General features: G+C 42.9%; 1 protein-coding gene across 4 annotated transcripts in view; it reads left to right on the top strand.

The window, feature by feature from the left end:
- The window catches only part of KIAA1549L (KIAA1549 like), a 297,476-nt gene that overhangs the window by 247,759 nt on the left and 28,599 nt on the right, over nucleotides 1-21,118 (top strand). For all 4 annotated transcript variants that reach the window (XM_054524510.1, XM_054524513.1, XM_054524509.1 and 1 more), the window contains exon 16: nucleotides 657-786. In XM_054524510.1, coding sequence (XP_054380485.1) covers nucleotides 657-786 — 130 coding nt within the window. The remainder of the gene's footprint in view (nucleotides 1-656; nucleotides 787-21,118) is intronic.

The raw sequence follows: 21,118 nt of genomic DNA, 5'->3' as shown, positions 1-21,118 counted from the left end.
TGAATGGATAGATGTGGATGGATGGACGGACGGACGGACGGACGGATGGATGGATGGATGGATGGATGGGTGGGTGGGTGGATGTGAGGGTGGATGAATGGATAAGCGCCAAATTACATCTGGGTTTATGGCTTCTTAGTCCGGAAGGAAATCTATGTGGTAATAGCAGAAAATAAATCTATCCACAGTCATAATGTTAAGAAGCCCACTAGCTACAGGTTTTATTAACACATCATAGAATCCTGTGTGTGAAACCAGAAAGAGTGAAAGGAACAGGAGGTTGCTGAGTCAACAAAGTCAACAAAGGCAAGTTTGTTCCCGTCAGCGTTAGCTGTCCTAGAGGGTCAAGGGAGAACCCCTGGTCTTGCCATCAGCAGAATTTTAAATGAGGTTGCAATGTTGCAATTGATTGTAGTTACCTAGTTTCCATATGAAAGAACACTTAAAATTCAGCCAAATGATTACAGCATCTGGAAAAAAAAAATCTTTATTTCACTCTTTCTATAGCCCCTTATATCCTGGGAATAAATGCCATCAATTCTGAGATTTGTGAGGCAAATCCAAACCCTTCATTGGTTGCCTGTACTTTGGATCAGTGGAGAATTCCATCTGTCAGGGCATTTGCTGCATCATAACAGTTGTTGAATTTTCTTCAGGCAACAGATGAAGAACTCTATCTACCGAAGCCGGCAGTCTCTGAACAGCCCAAGTCCGGGGGAAACCGAGATGGACCTTCTGGTGACTCGGGAGCGACCCCGGCGTGGAATCCGCAACAGCGGATATGATGTGAGTCTCTGGTGGGCTGGGTAAATACAAGCTTTCCTTTCCCCTGAAGGCAAGGGGGATAGAGCATCCCACTGTGTTTTGGTTTACCACATATTTGTGGAATTTTAAAAAGCACTAAAATGTTTTCTATTTTTTTATTACCTATTTTGCAAAGTAGGACTGCTTGGAATGTGTCAGAGTAACAGATTATTGCTAAAAGGATCACGATTTCTGAATTGTGCCATGTTATGAATAGCACATTACGGACTTTAAACTCAATGGATATTCTAAATGTCCTTAATTTATTTTCCCCTCTGTCCTTAGAAACTCAGCAGGGACCATGGCCATGGGTTAGACTTCACTTGAACACAGGCTTCTTTTAATTCATAGCAATATTGAAAAGCTGGATTTGTTCCTGATTTCATAACTCCTCGGTATGCCATGGAAACAATGAGATGTCCAACAGGGCGGTTTGATAATTTCATGTGACAAAGCACATGCTTATGTTCAGTGATGTGACCAAACTGCAGAAATTATTTTAATCCCGTCAGATTTCCCCAGATGAGGAGTTGCAATTTGGTGCCTCCTCTCCAGTTTCCTGCACCCTGTGACTTGTCCTTGGATCCATGAGCTCAGGTGAATTGTCCTGTGCTGAGAGGTACAGTAATGCCTCACCTTGCCCCAGCATTTCACATGATCTTGAATCTACACCTAGGTTTGTGAACAGTGTTTCCTTCCCATTCCCCTAAAATGTTTCTCTAAATACAAATAAAATTTTTTCTTTAATAAGAGTTATAATTCAAATATATCTAGATAAACTTATGTTATAATTTAAGAAGTTGTAGTTTGACACTTGGTTTTTTAAATATACCATGCTAATTGGAAGGCAACAATATTTTTCTCCCTCAGGATTAGTCATCTTTTGCCACAAAACCTTTAAATGGGATTTTTTAATGGTCCAATTAAAAACAGAGATATTCTACCTAATTTGAATTTCTAATCACCTTCCTTATATTTAAACTTGATGTTTGTGTTAGTGGTGTTACCCTTATCCTTTGTTTCTTTTTCCTTTTTCATAAAACAGTTTGGTAGTTTAGTTTTATAAAATTATAGATGCTTTGGGCAAATCTTTTATTTTTCCCCTAGGTTAAATTATTCAATGTTAATTTTTCTCCTTATAAAAAAATATTTCCTATGCTAAATTCATTCAGCAATTTGATAATCAGCCTGTGATTAAAAATTGGGCATTGGAAGCTTCCAGTTAATCTTTCCCCACCAACAGTGAACCTTCTTCCTCGATGCTTGTTTAGTTTGGGGAACTTTTTCACCTGCTCAGGCATCTGAGACACACTAGGATTCTTGATTTATTTAAAGGTTGGCATTAATAGGGGTTTTTTGTGAGATTCTAGGCAAAGACACCTTGACAGTTGTGAGGAAATGGGTCAGAGGTTTCCCTATTAACCTTAAAAAGAGAACATTGCAGATCGTTTTTTAACCACAGTGACATGACTTGCAGCACTCACTTAGCATCTTTGGAATGTCATGTTAGCAACTTACCTAGAACAATAGAAAGAGACAGATAATTTTTAGGAGGAGATTGCTCACCCTTACAGACATGTATAAGTACACCAAGTACATGTTACTTTAGGGGAAGCCTGCTTTATTCTAATAGACTTCTTTAAAATAGATATTGCTTTGAGAAGTGCATGTGATCTCAAAAATATGATGATAAGCTCCCTCAAGAGAAAAATGATCATCTAGGGAATGGCTTTAAGAATTTAGACTATTGACTATAACAATGAAATTGCTTACCTGTATCTCCTCTTGTGCTTTTTATACTAATCATATGAAAAGTGTCCAATATTTACCAACTGCTCACTATAGACTAAGCCCTATTCTAGTCTTTTCATGTGTATTATCTCATTGCATTTGCACAGTTACCAGCCAAGTAGATGCTTTCATTATGCCCATTGTATGGATGAAGAAACTAAGGCCAGTTATATAATTTGCCTACCCAGCCACAGAGCCCCTCCCCTTAACCACCATGCAATATGGCTTCTGTATTCATCCTTCCTCACTATACATCTATCCTTATGTAACATAATCCGTATCCTATATTTTTGAACCTCTGGAAGAAGCTAGATGTCAGGGCTCACAAGCATTCTTACATGAATAACTCACACAAGCAAAACATGGACCAGCAAATAAAGTACAAAAAAAAAAGTGAGTCATAGTTTTAAACAATGCATTCATTTTCTGAGCTCTTGATTTTCTAAAATTACCAGAGCACTTCTGGCAAAAGAATCCATTAGCACAGCAGTGAGCCGGTCATTCAATTGGAAACATGTCATTCTTCCCACTGGGTCTGGGGATCTAGAAGCCCTGCCAAAATATCCAGTCCTTTCTGCCAGGTTGGGGAACCTTGACACCGTAGAAGCAAAAGCACTGGGAGATTGATTTAATTTCGCATTTTTTGAAAGATGACTGGAGTCCCAAAGGAAAAGCCTGAATGTAAAAATAAATGCATAAATAAGCAAATACATGCTACACAGGCAAATCTTAGCACCAGGACTGTAGCAGCATGGATTGTTTCAAAATTTTCCCATAGAGCAAGAGTTATTAGGGCCTGTAGAAGGGAGACCCTTAGCTCCAAGGGGTTTGGGATCACTGTGTTTTACAGCAACAATCTTCAAACTTTTGGTCACTCTTTCAGCTAAGGGATGTAGTACACTCCCGGCAGTAACAATACCTCACTTGGTAGTAATATTCTAGAAGGACACATTCCCATTAGAAGGATGTGTTATTTTCACAAGATGCTCTGAACTCCCAAAAGACCAAACCATATTATTAAACCAACTTTGGCATTGAACTTAATTCATCCCTATGTATAAAGCAGGTAGAAAAGAAAATGTCAGCCTAATGTGTAAAAGCAAAAAATCTCTATTTCAAAGTATTTTTAAAATGTTATTTTCTGAATGAAAGTCATGTGGAAAATAATGAAGCAGTGAGGAAAAGAAAAAAAAATGCTGCAAATATGATTCTCAGGCAGAATAAAGACCTAAGTGATTTTTCGTTTATCAGCCAAATTATTTACCCCAGTATGTGGATATGAAACCTTTGCTTCCAAAAGGCAAGTAATCATTAAATCATCCCCCAGAAAGAAAAATGCACCTCTTCAACATTGATCTGTTTTTGGAGTTTAAAAATCGGTGGCAGGAAAGGAGCCAGGTATGTGCCTTGGCTATGAGGGAGACTCTGAAATTTATTGTTTGAATTATAACTTTGAAAATGAGTGTTGACCTCTCAGAAGTAGGGATTTTTACAGACTACTTCTCTTAGTTTCTCTCTAGCACCTTGTCTGAAGTTCCATGCACTGGAGGTAGTTGCCAGTCCAGTGGGCTCAGACCCTAAAATGTGGAGAGTGGGTTTGAAAATGTTAAGAAGGATGGTTGATTCATTGATGTATCTCAAAGAGGCGATCACAGTCATTAGTTCTCATTCCAGAGGCCTTCTTTGGGGAAATGTTTGAAATCAGATGCTTCTACAGCTGAAAAGTACATGTAAATCTATAAAAAGGGGTATCAGGCGAGGTCCAGCTGCAGAAAACTGAAAACATCAAGCTGTTTAAAACAGACCCAAAAAATGACTATTAAGAATTAGGTGCTCGCAAAGTCATCGGCGGGCTGAAGGAATGTTCCTGGAAAGATTCCTAGAACAAGACCACAGGGCTGGCCCTGAGGAGGGGCTGCTGCCTCTTCCTCAAGCAGGAAGGTGGAGAAGTGGCCTGCCCTGGAACACCGAGGTTAAGAAAACACAGTCGTAGCATGATCCAGGAATGAGAGAGTCCCACAGAACCAGGGTTAAGGACTGTGGTGCTCAGCAACCCAGCTTCCAGCAGCCAAGGCAGCAGAAAGATGGGCCTGCCCCATTTCCTCTGTCCAGAGTGCACACAAGTGCATCTAACTGACAGGACCAAAGTCTCATCCACAGCCGCAACCTCCTGGAACGCCAGGAGATAGAAGTTAGCCATTCAGCCTCAACAGTACAGGAATGCACACTACAAGGAGGTTGCCTGTCCATTACCTCCACTGCAGGCACCAGGCAAAAGTGAGAGGAGAGAAAAATTACCAGGCAGGGCAATACTCAGGAAGCAGTTGGGGCAACTAGTGGATAAAAGTATATCCCAAAGGGGAACATGAGCCTATTTCTCAGAGCTCAGTCCACAACAGCCTGCTGAGGAAGGCCTGGGTGCATTGTCTGATGTCAAGCCTATAGGCTGACGGTGCACCCAGCTTCCTTTGTTACAGGTGAGCAGTGGTTACTGGAAGGAGACGAAGGAATTGAAATGGTTGTTTTGATGAGTTCCACTTGCAGAACAATGAAATATTATCTGGAAAGTCCCTGACTGCTCACAAAGCTTATGGCAAGTCTGGGGCCTCCTCGGTAAATTTGTAATCCTATTATTAATAGAAATCTCTTCTGCCCGCCCACTTCCCACACCTGCCCCAGCACCTTACAGCTTTGGCGTAACAGTCAGAGACCAAGGCCAACACAGGAATGCTCTGGTGCTGCATAATGGAGTGGTCCCAATTAAGGGTACAACCAGCTCATTGCTCCATTGGGAAGCAATTGGTTGGATTTGGAGATTTTGTCCTTTATTCTAGAAGCAGCGTGCTTGTTGCCCCCCTGACCTAGGTGCTCTTGTGTTGACCCCACTACCATTACCACCTTAGCATCTCACCCAAAACTTTCCTCCATAGCCCCTCATCTTAGCCTTTCATTTCCTTCTCCTACCTCTCCCAGCTAACATAAGCTATAATAACCCTGGCTTGATTTGTTATCTCAACTTAATTTACAGTACATTATATTTTAACAGGGACTTCTAATCCAAGAGAAATATCTGCTCATGGGAAATCAGGCTCCCTGGGAGAACCTGAGGCAAAGAGATTGAGGTGTTTGAGGGTGAAAGAGGTCTGTAGGTGTAAAGTCCAGATGTCACCAGGTTGATGGCTGCCCAGAAAGATACTTATCAACCCCAGTGATGGAGGCCACTTGGCGAGTGGGGAGTGGGAGTTGGGATGCTTGTTGTCAGGTTTGAGAGGGAGGCGGAGGGGTTTCAGCATGGCCTAGTGACCTCCTTCAGAGCCAGGCCTCCCCTGCGGGCCAAGAATTTCCCTCCCTGTAGGCAACTTCCCACTGGGCAGGAGATAAACAACTTCCCTTCTATTAGCAGCACTCAAGTGCTGTCTGCCTGCGTCTTCTCTCTGATCCCCTGCATTCTGGACCCTGTGTGCTCTTATTCTTGGTATCTGCCTGCCCATCCCCATTTTTCCCGGACTCTAGGACCTCCTACCCTCTTGACCTAGGGTAGCCACTTCTTTCAGGCCAGCATCCCCAGCGTGTTCTAGGTATACTTTCAGGAAGAGGAGGAAGTAGATTTAGGCAGATTTGAAAGTTGGGCTATGGTACAGACACTACAAGGCCTCAGCTGACCCCATGGAGGCTCTGCAGCTCAGATGGCCCTGAAGAGTTGTCTCAAGTTTGGGAAGCAACTGTGCATATGTACTCTAGAATGGACAAGTCATTGGATGTCCTCGGGTGAGGCTTTTCTCTTTAGCCAAGGGCAGTTCCCTGCGACAGCTGATATCTGAGGGCTGACAGCTGGCAGTGTGCCCAGCAGCTGGGGGAATCCATCTTCTAGTCCTAAGCAGCATGGCTCAGAGTCCACTAGTTCCTTACAATCCTATGTACTCCTGGGCCACCTATGTCTGCCAAGCCCCTGCAGGAGCTGGAGGCCAGTGGACAAATGTAAACACCCCTTGGGAATTGCCATTCCTTTTCTTTCTTCTAGCAAACATTTACTGAGTGCATTGGAACCATGGCAGCATATGTGCACTTAATGTACGTAAATTCAGTAATATGAGTCCTGAAAGAAAAAGGAAAAAAAAAAAATTAAATAAAGCCAAGAAACTAGCTTTTACATATATTTTCTTTATATTGTACATTGCAGATTATGTGTTTCTTTTTCCCTATTACCTTATAAGGTTGTATGCACAGGGCCACATAGGCTACACCAAGTGGACGATTTAAGAGATTTTAAAGGGGTTTTCTCTACATGATTTTTACCTACTCTGCTGGCTGGCATTAGCATTAGCATCTAAGCCTTGTATGAGACTCCACTGTATCAACCTGTGTGAGGCTCTGTGGAGAAGGGAAAGATGTATTAATTTTCGTGCATGGCCAGGTAATTACACTCTAGTGGAGGAGAGAGGTAGAGGCACATGCAACATACTGTGGCAATAAACTTGGATGGGAAGAGGAAGTGCTCCTGAGGGTTTGTTCCTTCCTGTCTGTCCCACAGCCACTGCCCAGTACCATCTCCATTACTCACCACTGCTGAAGCCGCCAGACAGCTGCCGGGGAAATCCTTCTAAAACACACACTCTTGTTCAAAATCCTCCAGGAGCTCCCCATAGCTTTGGGGATAAAACTCAGACTCTAAGCTCCCAGCTCAGGACTTTTCTGCTCTGGCTGGCCCAGATGTGTCCTTCTAGCTGACATGCATCACTCCTTAAACCACCCCCTTGGCTCCAGCCTGAACACCTTCCCCAAACTTGTCCTGTGGTTTCTCGTCTCCAGGTTTTTGCACGCATGTATCACTCTGCCTGGAATCTCCCTTCCCACCTGCTTCATCCAGGCCCAGGCTGCTCAATCTCCTCACTGTTAACACTTAGGGCTGTAGAGTTTCTTCATATAATGCACTGTCCTGTGCATTATAGGATTTTTAGCAGCATCCCTGGTCTCTACCTATGCATGAGGTGCCAGAAGCCCCTCCCAGTTGTGACAACCAAAATATGTCTCCAGGCATTGCAGATGTCCCCTGGTGGTCAAACCTGCTCCTGGCTGAGAACTACTGACCTAAGCAATGCTTTTGGAACTTGGTTTAAACATGACCTTCCCCAGCACCTTTTCCTGGCCCCTATGCCTATGGGCCCCTCCTTTGTGTTCCAATAGCCCCTGATACCCCAGTCAAAGCCTTCACCTCCAACTTCCATTAGTTAGTTTACTTTTATTATTTCCCCATGCAACTCCTCAAGGACAGGAGTCATGTTTTATTTATCCTTGAAACCTTAGCACTCGGAATAGTAACTGGCACATAGTAGATGCGCTGTCTTTATTTGTTGGGCAAATGAACAAACAAGTGTGTTAAACAGAAGAGGTGACTCCTGAGCTGAGACTTGAAAAAATGGGGCATGTTTCTAGCTCTGAGCCAAATACACATTGGATTTGACCAAATATCAAAACCATAGGCAGATGTCCATTGCCATTTGGAGTTCACTGTGAATGGTGGTTATTCACTAAAATCCTTTGGCAAAAGCTACAGAAACCCCAACTTAAACCATCTTAAAACATGAACAGGATGAGTTGTTTGCAGTAAATCCAGGCATGGTTTGGGTGGGACCCCAGTCTGTTCCTCTGCATTATACACAGCTCTGTGTTCCCCTGTGTGTTGGCCGTATCCGCAGGTGGACTCTGGTAAGAAATCCCAGGCCTCATATCTACATCCTGCATGGACCAGTGCAAGAGGGAATTCTCTTTTCCCAACCTCAAGACAAGGTTTATGGGTTTTACTCTGACTGAGCCATCATATGCCAAGTGTCCAGCCCTTCATGAAATCACTGTAGCAATGAATGCAGGGAGATTACACTGATTAATTTAACCTAGTCAGGCCCCATTGATGGAGCTGGGGCAGCTTAGTCCCACTAGCCCCCCTGGCTGAAACACGGAGAGAAGGAGATGGATGCTGAGGCCATCACAGTGCCTGCTACAGTACCTGCTGCTTGAGGAACACCTGTAGTTGGACTTTTTTATTTAGAGAGCCAGATCTTGCTCTGTCGCCCAGGCTGGAGTACAGTGACATAATCACAGCTCACTGCAGCCCCAACCTCCTGGGCTCAGGCGAGCCTCCCTCCTCAGCCTCCCAAGTAGCTAGGACTACAGGAGTGATACCGCACCTGGTTAATTTTTAATTTTTTTTTAATTTTTTTTTTTTTGTGGAAATGGGGTCTCCCTATGTTGCCCATAGAGGCTGGCCTAGAACTCCTGGCTTTGAGCAATTTTCCCACCTCAGCCTCCCAAAGTGCTGGGATTATAAACATGAGAACTGTGTTGGGCATTTTAAGGAACACAGCCAACAGTCTCCTCCACGTCACTCTTCCTTCCAGTTTCAGCCTGTTGTCATCTTTGTGTTTTTTGTTGTTGTTTGTTTTTGAGACAGAGTTTCATTCTTGTTGCCCAGGCTGGAGTGCAATGGTGTGGTCTCAGCTCACTGCAACCTCCACCTCCCGGGTTCAAGCGATCGTCCTGTCTCAGCCTCCCAAGTAACTGGGATTACAGGTGCCCACCACCATGCCCAGCCTTTTTTTTTTTTTTTTTTGTATTTTTAGTAGAGACAGGGTTTCACCATGTTGGCCAGGCTGGTCTCGAACTCCTGACCTCAGGGGATCCGCCCGCCTCTTTCTCCCAAAGTCCTGGGATTTTTACAGGCATGAGTCACTGCGCCCAGCCCTCTTGTCATCTTTGGTTGGCACTTTCTGAAGGGAAAGATCAGCGTGGTGTTGTGTAATGACTACTATTCACTGTGAGCTCAGGAAGTCCAGGCTACAGCCAGAGGTTCATGTTTTAGACACAGGTAGAGTGACAGAGGGATTTTGTGCATCTGTCTGGTTTTTTCAAGAGCTGAAGAGTTGAAAGGGCAGACTTGAGCGGATGGCGGGGAGAGCCTGTTTGTGATGGAATAGTGCTGACTCACGGGAGAGATCCTCCCAGTTTCCTTGCTCCCTGCAGTGCCAGCTCAGCTAAGATGAAAAAAAGCAGGCGATGACTCACCTAGAAAGCAAAACGCGAATTAGCTTTCCAAGAGAGAAAGCCATTCTTAATATGTTTACTTTCGGGTTGATTCCTTTTTAAGAGGTGTTTTAAATTATGACTGTGGTTTATATATTGTTCTTGAAGTTCACAGGTAGTACTGTGTAGGGGCTGTGCTCATAGCCTCTGGAGCTTGGCTACTTACAAGCTATGTGAAGTTAGGCCAGTTACCTACCTATCTGCACTTTAGTCTTCTCATCTGTAAATTGGGGATACCAGTGGTACCTACTTTATGAGGATGTTGTGGAAATTAAATGAGTTAATGCAGACAAAGCATATAGAAAACAGGCAGTGAACATTAGCTATTATAACTTCCCAGGAGGGAGAGGGTGATACTCTCCTTTTCCTGTTTCTTTTCTTTTCTAGCAGTTACTACTCTGTTTTTGTTGTTGTTGTTTTGAGACAGAGTCTCACTCTGTCGCCCAGGCTGGAGTGCAGTGGCATGATCTCAGCTCACTGCAACTTCTGCCTCCCAGGTTCAAGCAATTCTCCTGCCTTAGCCTCCTGAGTAGCTGGGATTACAAGCATGCGCCACCATGCCCAGCTAATTTTTGTATTTTTAAGAGAGGCGGGGTTTCACCATGTTGGGCAGGCTGGTCTGGAACTCGGGACCTCAAGTGATCCACCCACCTCGGCCTCCCAAAGTGCTGGGATTACAGGTTTGAACCACCACGCCCGGCCTGCGCTTACTGCTCTGAATTGTGTCACACACCAAACAGAGGACTGTACTCCTCCGAGGGTGCCTTCCTCCGGCATGACCGGACAAGGGATGGGCTTGGTGAAGGGTGCCTGGGACCTCTCCCACCTTGCTGTAGTACAAGGCCATACTTCCAGAGATGACCTTTAAGGTAATGTTTTTGCAAACACAGGGTGGGACAGTGGTTGCAACTCAAGGCAAATGGATCTTGTGGGCTGCTCAGTAATTGAATTTCCCCTGCTCCTTAGAGAGCAACAAGTTATGGGGGGAGAAAGACATGAAGTTGAGCTGGCACCTGAGACTTCTGTTACACGGGGAAGATGTTTTGCTTTGGGGGCAGTGAGTAATGCTGAGAGCATTGGAGCACCTTCTTTTATCCTTGTCTGTCCCATCTTCATAGTCTCAGTGGAGACTCTGATTATGGGTCACTCTCTGAAAGGTCCTCTGTGAAAGAGGATGTCTCTATTTCCTTAGAAGTCTATGAGAGACCCTTTAATGTCTTTTCTACTGACCTGAAACACAGAAACAGCATGCTGTCCTCACATCCCCATAGCCCTGGAGTGATCATAGATCATCCTTTGGAAGGGCCAACAGAATGAAATTTGAAATTTTGCTGAAAACATTTTTTTTAATTCCATTTGCACACCTTTGCAGAAAAGTCACAAAGCCATTATTTTGAACCCCACTGCCTGTTCTGAGGGGAACCAGTCTCACTTTATTATTAGAGAAGCTTCCAGGATGCAGGCTCATGGGAAACTGCTGCAAAGATCTCTCTGCTCCTGTACCATCATGGTCTTCTTCCCACCTGGTGAGGTGAGAACTCCCTGAAATGTGGTTTCCAGAAGCAACTTTCTAAATATGTCTCTCCTTCCTCAGTAACAGGCAGCACTTGCAGTGGGCAGAGGAGGCATTAAATGGAGAGAAGTGGCACTGTTTTGTGTGGCCCAAAGGACTCTGATTGGTGGAAAAGAAAAATGGACATGAAGCCAGATAAATTTCATCATGGCCAGATGGCCCAGGAATTTATCTTGCTGAAACCCCCACTCGGTCTCTGGGCCCTTGCCACAAAGTTGCATAATTTGTTCAGAATCTGTTCTTGCAGGATGGAGCTGCGATTGACACTGAGCTGAAAATCAGGGCTTTCGGGCAGGGTTTGGAGAGGGGCTTCAAATTCCTATGCTCCAGAAATGAAGTACCAAGGTGGGGCAAAGTGATGTTACACCCGCTTGTGTGTCCTGGAAAGTGTGGACTTGTAAAACCCCTGTTCACTTTGGGGCGCCTAACTCAAGAAATTCTAGAATAAGTGGCCTCAAGAGTCCTTTATCCCTCTTCGTTAAGCCCATTCTAGATAAAACTGTTTCATTTGTTTTAGACAAATGGAAATGTCTTTTACTGTTGAAGACTTTAGAGCAGGAATTCTCCAGACTTTTAACACTCATGTATTCAATGAGTATTTATTAATGTTCTACCATATGCCATTCTGGGATACGGCAGGAAACATGACAATATCCCTGCCCTCATGGGGCTTATCCAGTAGTCACCACTTATCTATGGTTTCAGTTACTTGCGGTCGAGTATGGTCTGAAAATATTAAATGGGAAATTCCAAAGATAATTTATACGTTTTAAATTGTGTGCCATTCTGAGTAGTGTAATGAAGTCTAACGCCATCCCACTCCATCCCACCCAGGTCATGAATCTTCCCTTTGTCCAGCTTATCCTGGTCAACAAGGATAATGTCTGTGCTACCCAGCTGTCAGTCACTTAGTCACACAGTGGTTATTCAGACAACCACCGTCGCAGCATGCGTTCAAGTGCTTGTGTTCAAGTAACCCTTATTTTACTTAGTGGTGGCTCCAAAGGGTGAGAGTGGTAATGCAATTTGGATATGACAAAGAAAAGCCCTCTAGTGCTTCCTTTAATAGGTGAAAGTTGCTGACTTAGTAAGGAAAGAAAAAAAATTGTATCCTGAGGTTGCTACAGTCTCTGGTAATAATGAATCTTCTTTTTTTTTTTTTTTTTTTTTGAGACAGAGTCTTGCTGTGTCACCCAGGCTGGATTGCAGTGGCGTAATCACGGCTCACTGCAACTTCCACCTCCTGGGTTCAGCCTCCCAAGTAGCTGGGATTACAGGCATGTACTACCACGCCCAGCTAATTTTTGCCTTTTTAATAGAGATGGGGTTTCACCATGTTGGCCAGGCTGGTGTTGAACTCCTGACCTCAAGTGATCCACCAGTCTCAACCTCCCAAAGTGCTGGGATTACGGGCGTGAACCACCACGCCCAGCCAAGAATGAATCTTCTACCCATGAAATTGTGAACAGTATATTGATATAATTGTTCTATTTTATTATTAGCTATTGTTAATTTCTCACTGTGCCTAATTTATAAATTAAACTTTATTATAGGTTTGTATGAGAAAAAACATCATGTATCTAGGAATCATCACTCTCCACAATTTCAGGCATCCAGTGGGGGTCTTGGAACATTTTCCCTGAGGATAAGGGAGACTAACTTATTACACTAGGGAAAACTGGCAACAAACACCCACGCACATACATGTACAGCACAGTGTCGGGAAGGCTATGGAGGAACATAACTCAAGGAAGGTAGTGGAGAGTACCAGGAGCTTCTCTGAATAGCTTGGGCAGAGCAGGGCTCTCCAGGGAGGTGACTTTTGAGCAGACCTAAAATGCTCGCCCCAGGGGAAGAGCTTTCCAGGCAGAAAGTACAGCAAGTGGAAGGGCCCAGACATGCTTGGGGAGCTCAGAGACCATTAAGGAGACCCATGTAATACAGTTCCTCTTGTTGGTAAAGAGTCTTGGCTTCAACTCTTGCCTTTCCTTCACTCTCACATCTAATCTATCAGCAGCTCTGCCAGTTCTCTTCCAAAATACATCTTGAACTCACCCACCCCTTGTCTGTCCATGACCACCCTAATCCAGGCCCCTGTCATCTCTTCTGGCCTAGGTTACAGCAATAGCCACAAGCAAGTGCTTCCTAACCGGCCTCCCATAAATTCCAATCACATTTCTTCCCTGCTTAAAATTCTTCAGTAGTTTCCCATTGCCCTTTGACAACAGTCCAGCCTTCTTACCATGGCCTTTAAGACCCTACGTGATCTGGACCCTGCCTTCCTCTCCAGCCCCATGTCCTGACAATTAGGGCTTCAGCTACAAGTTCTGTGTATTAGTTTGGTAGGGCACAGACTGGGTGGTATGGCTTAAACAACAGACATTTATTTTCTCACCATTCTGGAGGTTACAAGTTCTAGATCAAAGTGTTGGTAGGATTGGTTTCTTCTGAGGGCCATGAGGGAAGGATGCGTTCCAGGTATCTTTTCTGAGTTTATGAAAGGCCATCTCTTCCCTGAGCCTTCATATCAGCTTCCCTTTATACATGCTGTGTCCAAATTTCCTCTTCTTAGAAGGATCAGTCCTTTTGACCCAAAGGTCCACTCTAATGACCTCATTTAACTTAATTACCTCTGTGAAGGCCCCATCTCCAAATACAGTCACATTCTGAGATGCTGGGAGTTAGGACTTCAACATAAAAATTTTGTGGGGGACACAGTTCATTCTGTAACAGTGCTTTCTTTTTCTCAAGCACTGCCAACTCTCTCTCACCTCTGGGCTTTCCTACAACCATCACATGGGCAACCTCTTCTCCTCCTTCAGGTCTGAAAACACGGCACCTCCTCAGAGAAGCTTTCCCTGACCATCCCCATCAAGCTAGCTATGTCAATCTGTTTTGTTTCTTTTAGTATGGGAAAATTGACATATGGTAAAAATGTACAGGTTGTTAGTATACAATGTGATGAGCTTTGACAAACGTGTATACCCTTATAACCACCAGATCAATGAAAATACCAAACGTTTTCATCACTCCCAGAAAACTGCCTCACTTTTTTTTTCAGTCAATATTCAGCTCACCCATAGGCAACCACTTGTCTGATATAAATCACTATAGTTTTGCCTGTTCTTGAACTTCATATAAAGGGATTTATTCAGTATGTACTCTTTTGTGTCTGACTTCTTTCACTCAAGATTCATCTATGTTATTGCATGTATGAGTATTTTATTCTCTTTTATACTGGGTACTATTCCGTTGTATAATACTATTTCTTTATCCATTATCCTATTATTGGACATTTGGATTGCTTCCAGTTTGAAGCTAGTATGAAAAAAAAACTGCCATAAACATTTTCATGTGTTTTCTTAATAAGTGTTTTCATTTATTTTGGATAAATATGTAGGAGTGGAATTTCTGGGTCATAGGGTAGGTATATGTTTAAGAAATTGTAGTCAAATTTACAAAGTTTTTGCACTGTTGCCGCTCCTACTAGCAGTAAAACAGTTCTAATTCTAGTCTTCAACCTTATCAACATTTGTTGTTATTAATCTTTCTCATTTTAGCCATTCTACTGAATATGAAATGATATAATTTCCTTATTCCTAATGATGTTGATCATCTTTCCATGTGTTTATTGGACATTTTTGTGTCTTCTTTCATTGAGGTATCTTTTCAAGCCTTTTGCCCAGTTTCTAAATTGAGTTGCTTGTCTTTTTGTTATTCATTTGTAGGAACTATTTATATATTGTGGATACAAATCCTAATATTTCCTTGTGGTTGGTAGCTTGTCTTTCCATTAGTTATCTGATAAGATAGTAGTTTTAATTTTGAATAAAACTTAAAGCTACAGAATGTGCCCCAGGACTAAATTGTTTTGGAATATTTTTTAGGAAGAAGATACTTGGGGTTCCCAGCAGGGCTATAATTTCCTTCAAGTTTGTTCTCATGGTGTTTCAAAGAGAGGATGAAGTCATGTGGGTACTTAGCCACTGTGTGCACTCTTGTAGATGTGTTGGACTGGTTCACTCATTTTAAAACAACATTAAAAGAATTGCAGGTGCTTGCTCTATCCAGTGGCCACCATGAAGCACAAGACCAGGGACCCATGTGTGGAAGAGGAATGGCTTAAATCTCTTCTAAATACTGTGGCCTTTGCTGCTGAGTTCTGATATACCATAACTCTCCAGAACTATAATTACTTGTATATCCTCTCACCTGGTAATTCTCCTTCTAGAAATTTAACCTAAGGATAAACTCATGATTATATGCAAAGTTCTTTTATTATTATTATTATTTTTGAGACGGAGTCTCGCTCTGTCACCCAGGCTGGAGTGCAGTGGTGTGATCTTGGCTCACTGCAACCTCCGCCTCCCGGGCTCAAGCGATTCTCCTGCCTCAGCCCCCGGAGTAGCTGGGATTACAGGCGCACGCTACCTCGCCTGGCTAATTTTTGTATTTTTAGTAGAGGCGGCATTTCACCATGTTGCCCAGGCTGGTCTCGAACTCCTGACCTCAAATGATCTGCCCGCCTTGGCCTCCCAAAGTGCTGGGATTACAGGCATGAGCCACCGTGTCCAGCCATATATGCAAAGTTCTAAACACAAGGATACTTATTCCAGCTTTGTTCATATAGTAAGATTTTAGGAAAACACCTAAAATAGTGGACTGTTAAATATATGGTAGCCTAAAAACTCCATTTATTAGAATGCTATGAAATCCTTATTCTCTATACATTTATTTATTGATGGAGATACTTGTTTACAATATTGTTGAATTAAAAAGATTTCAAAATATTGTAATGCCATTTTTAAAAACCTTATATATGTGTGCATATATATATGTGCCTGCATATATGTGTATGTGTTTACAGATATATAAAATATATATATATGCCTACATATATATGTATATGTGTGCATGTATTCTGTTTATAAAATCATGACCCAAACAGCTCAGTCTGAGAGAGTATCTAAGTCAAAAGAACTCTGCCAACAAAAGTAATTTTAAAATACCTCTTCTCCTTTACTTATACTTTTATATGTGAGAAGGCAAATACATCATACTCGGTAAAACTTTCTAAATTCCGTTAATTCCTCTCCCATTTACATGCCACACCTGCTTCTGCACCTCTCTTGAAAATCTCACTATGAAATTCTGCAGCCCACACCTCTTCTGCCTCTCATTGCCCATCCCCACTTCTGGTCTCCATCACGCACACAATCTATGCGGCAAAGCGTGGGCTCTCCTTGGAAGTGGAAGAGGGAGAAACTGACCTGGGTCAAGCCCACACTCTCTGTAGTGGCCTGGGGTGGTGGGGAGGGCGTTGGCAGTGCTTTAGCATTCATAATCCTCATCCTATTTCATATGCGTAGAAAACATCTGGAAGGATGTGCATGAGGTCAAAATGTTAACAGTAGTAATTTTGGTGATCGGATTAGAGTAGATTTTAATTTTCTTCCTTTTGCTTATCTGTGTTTTCTAATTTCCTACCATGAACAGACATTCCTTGATGAATATTTTTAGAGTTTTTATTGAAGTATATCTTGATTAATTTATAAAAATAGCTTTTTGAAAAAAATGAGTTTCTCAGAGCTTTTCAAGAATAGGAAGTCAGAGAAGCAAGTATGGTCCATTCCAAGTTAAAGAGGTTTAAAAATATATTCTCTGTCCCAGATACGGCCCCAACCCAAGCCAACTGTCAGCCAACACTGGGAGATTTGTCTTTGTTCCTGTCTCCCCTCTTTTGTCAAATAAAAGCAAAAGGCATTTTCAGAAATGTGCCAGTGAGGGAGAAGGGTTTAGGGCAAGTTCAGCCAGTAGATGTGATATCTCGTATCTGAAAATGGACACAACTGCAGAGCTCTGAGAGGCTGAGTGAGGAAACCCACGTGGAAAAGCCAGCACAGAGCTGGCACACCACAGGTCCTCGAGTCAATTTGAGCACCTACTATATTTGTTCGCTGAACAGACAATTACAGCTTCACCTCTGGGCAAGGTCCCGGATTGGGGGCTGTGAATACAATGATTAATAAGACACTGACCCAACCCTGAAGGAGTTCCCAGTCTATGGAAGAGACAGATAACAGCAACAATAATAATTGCAGCTAACGTTTATTAAACAAATGCTGATGTGCCAGATACTGTGAGTGCTTTGTATTTATACATTGATGCTTTTCATCCTTATAGTAATTTATAAGGTAGATTATCTCAATAAGTATTTTATCTTCTTTTCTGGTCACAGAAATTTGTTTGACTCTGTCAGAGCCCAGAACTATAGTATGGTAATGGATCTGTTTATATATATATATATACATACACAGTGGGTAAGAGCTTAGGTGACGGAATCAAACTTTCTGTGTTCAAATCTCAGTCCTGCTAATTATGGGCAACACATTTGTCTTTCAATGCCTTAATTTCCTCTTCTGTAAAGTGGGAATATTCATAGTTGTTACTTCATAAGTTCTTATAAGGACAAAAAGAGCCGATATGTATAAAGTACTTAAAACAGTGCCTGGCATGTAAGCTGCTAATAAATATTAGTTGCTGTTATTGGTGTTGTTATTATTTGTTTCCTGCCATTGACTGGGACCTCCTTGAGGGCTGGGTCACTATCTTATTAAGTATTGTATCCATCACCCCCAACCCAGGGCCTAGTACAGGGTTGAAACCAATAATTGTCTGTTAAGCAAAAGGACAAACTTATCACTACTCAATATGTTTTAGCTGGGGAGGGAGGTGCAGGGATGTTTCTCTTCATGAGTAGATGTCAGATTCCCCCAAAGATGATGATAGTAGGAGGAGTATGGCATCTCCTAGGGCAAGTAGAGTCCAAGAAACATAAATGTCAGACCGTAGTTCAACTCTCCCATTTTACAGATGAGGAGCCTGAGGCTTAGGGGTTTCCTGCAACTTCTTATTGTCATGCAACTCATTAGCATTGGAAGAAATGTGTTAGGGAAAGTGGGCCTTTTATCTTAACCTCAACTTCCACCTCAAGAGTGTTATAAATAAAGTTTTGGTGCCGCAAAAGAAATAGCACTTGAATATAAAATTTTCTTTTTAATTCTCGGCAAGGCAAGTTACTTCTATAGAAGGGTGCACCCTTACAGATGGAGCAATGGTGAGCGCACACTTGGATAAGGGAGGGGAAGGGGTTCTTACCCCTGATGCATGTGGCGCCTGCTGCTGTATCGTTCCCCTATTGGCTAAGGTTAGACTGCACAGGCTAAACTAATTCCGATTGGCTAATTTCAAGAGAGTGACGGGGTGAGTGGTTTGGGGGGGGAAATGGTTATGACAGAGCAGGTAATCGGAATGAGTCAGGGTGGACCAGGTAATCGGAATGAGTCAGGGTGGACCAGGTAATCGAAAAAGATTTCTTTACAAGGAAGTTAAGTTTAAAAGTAGAAGGCAAAGAATTGAACATACTGACATACTGATTCTTTGAAAAGAAATTTAGAACTTTATCTAACAAGGGGAAATGGACAGAATTTATTTCAGTTTAAGTTCACAAAGCTTGATTGAATGCCAAGTGCCTGTGCTAGGCTCCTGAGAAACAGAGGTGAAATGGGTTCAGGGAGTATCCAGTCTTGGGGAAGTCACACTTTAAGTAAGCAAATCCAAGTGTGATGAGAGGAAGCCCAGGTATAATGAGGGCTAGTCTTGTTTCTATCTGTAGCTATCGAGAGATGATTGGTGGCCGGATCAAGCCTGTTGAGAGCATACTTGGACCTTCCAATTAAAGGGAACTCCCCATGCAGAATGGAAACCCTGTGGGGGAAGCAGAGGCTGATCTTCATTTGGGGGTCATGGGGTAGGTGGCAGTGGGAGCCTGGAAAAAAGTCTCCACCTTCCCAGCAAAGGTAGCGCTTACATATGTGTGTATGTATATAACACATATATGTGTGGTGGCCTAGCACTCCCCTACCAACCTTACTCAGAGAACTCACCCACCCCCAGGACTACCCCACCTCAGGGCTCTTGGGGCAGTGGGAATAGGGAGATGTTGCTAAGGAGTATGCTTTTGCCCTAAGGCACAACTATAAATTCATGTGATAATAGATCTACCAATATGTCTGGAAATGCATAGCATAGCTCAGGGGTGGGGAAATTGTACCTCAGCTCACCCCTGTGCTGTTAATCTCCCACCTGGGAGCAGTTTAGCATTAAGCCTCCATTATGTATCAGGGAGACTCTGGATGTAGGGAGGAAGGGCCTTGTGTGGCTAGCAACCAGCATGAACAGGACATTCACATGAGAGGCAGTGCCGTGCTGCAGGATGTGCATGGGTCAGGAGCTGGGAGCAGGAGGCTCTGCCATTGTCTGCCTCTGCGTAACTTTAGATAAGTCACCTCCCCATATTTAAAATGGGGCTTGAGTTTAGTGATCTCCTAAAGTCCCTTCAGGCTCTGAAATTCAGTTCTGAATGTTCTATGCATTGTGAAGAACATAACTTTCAAGAGTTGCATTCGCTGTTGTAGAAGATATCGCCAGGCCAAACCACATCTCAACAGGCAGATCTGCTGGCTTTCAGGGAGCACGTTTCCCACTCAGTGACCTTAAGCTTTTCTCTTAAGAGCTTCTAAGAGCAGAAGAGCCCCAATGTGTCCCCCAGCCCAGGAGTTTGGGGGGCATGCACCCAGGCATGAAATGTCTTTGAGTTCTTGTTTATGATCGCAAAGGTAACTTTACATTCTACTCCAGAATCTATCCTTGCTCTTATTAGTATAAAAATAGTACAGTATTTTAAATTACTTACTGTAGATGTTTGTTGATAAATCTAGACTTAGAGGCTGATAGAAAACCTCACTTTTCATCTTGAACTTTAGCCAAGTCCTAACTCTAGGAGATAAGATGACAAGAAATGTGTAATTTTTTTGTGCTTTCTATATTTTCACTTTCTTCGCTAATGAGCATGTATTAATTTAATGCTAAAAAGGTAAATATACTTTTTAAAATGAAGTATAACACAGTTATGACCTTCATGTATAATATTTAAGGAGGGAAGGATTCCCCATTTTGGGTGAATTCCCTCATGACATTTACTTGCTGTGCTTATTTTATACATCAAGGTGCTTTATACATAGTAATTACATGGAAATATGTGTGGTTGAATGAATAAAGGAATAATGATGATTGTGATGACAGCAACTAGTATTGTTTTTACCATGTGCTACTATTCTAAAATCTTTAGATGTACCTTTATTTAATCCTTATAAAAGCCTTTGAGGCAGTATTATCCTCATTTTACAGATAAGGAAACTGAAATACCAAGAAGTTAAGTAACTCTCCTGGTTGGAATGTTTTGAACACCCTGTCTTTTATCTTCTCTGTGCACCTTTATGGGGTCTAGCTATTGCTGTGGCATCCGCCACAAGGCAGCAGCCTCCCCGTATCACCTTGGCAGTCCCTATCTCTTCCCTTTTGTGTTCTTGCACCTTGAGATTCATGCACGTCCAGACTGGTGGAATAAACTCCTACAGGCATCCCCACCTAATGACGGCACAGAAGCCTCAGAGCAAGAAAGCAGACACTTATGAAGCAAGCATTCATTAGCAGGCAAGCACGAGACCGTCCATGCAGCCTGTTCTGGAAGCTTATGAAGTTCCAGCTGTCTGCCCACCCTGGTACTGAAGCTGCTCGCTGAATGAAAGGTTCAGTGAAGAAAGGCAGGAGAACGTTCTAGATCAGTAGATTTCAAACTTGAACGGGCATTGGAATCTCCTGGAGGGCTTATTAAGGCACAGATGGCTGGGCCTCGCCCCCAGAGCTTCTGATTGCGTACCACGCTTTAAGATCTGTGATCCAGAAGCAGGATTTTGTTATTCTCTCTGATAAGTAGCATCAGGCAACCAGCACTTCCTTAACCAAAGGCTG

The sequence above is a fragment of the Pongo abelii genome, chromosome 9, assembly GCF_028885655.2.
Source record: "Pongo abelii isolate AG06213 chromosome 9, NHGRI_mPonAbe1-v2.0_pri, whole genome shotgun sequence".
Taxonomy (NCBI): domain Eukaryota; kingdom Metazoa; phylum Chordata; class Mammalia; order Primates; family Hominidae; genus Pongo; species Pongo abelii.
The sequence above is the reverse complement of the archived record's forward strand: the minus strand, read 5'-3'. Positions and strand labels throughout refer to the sequence as shown.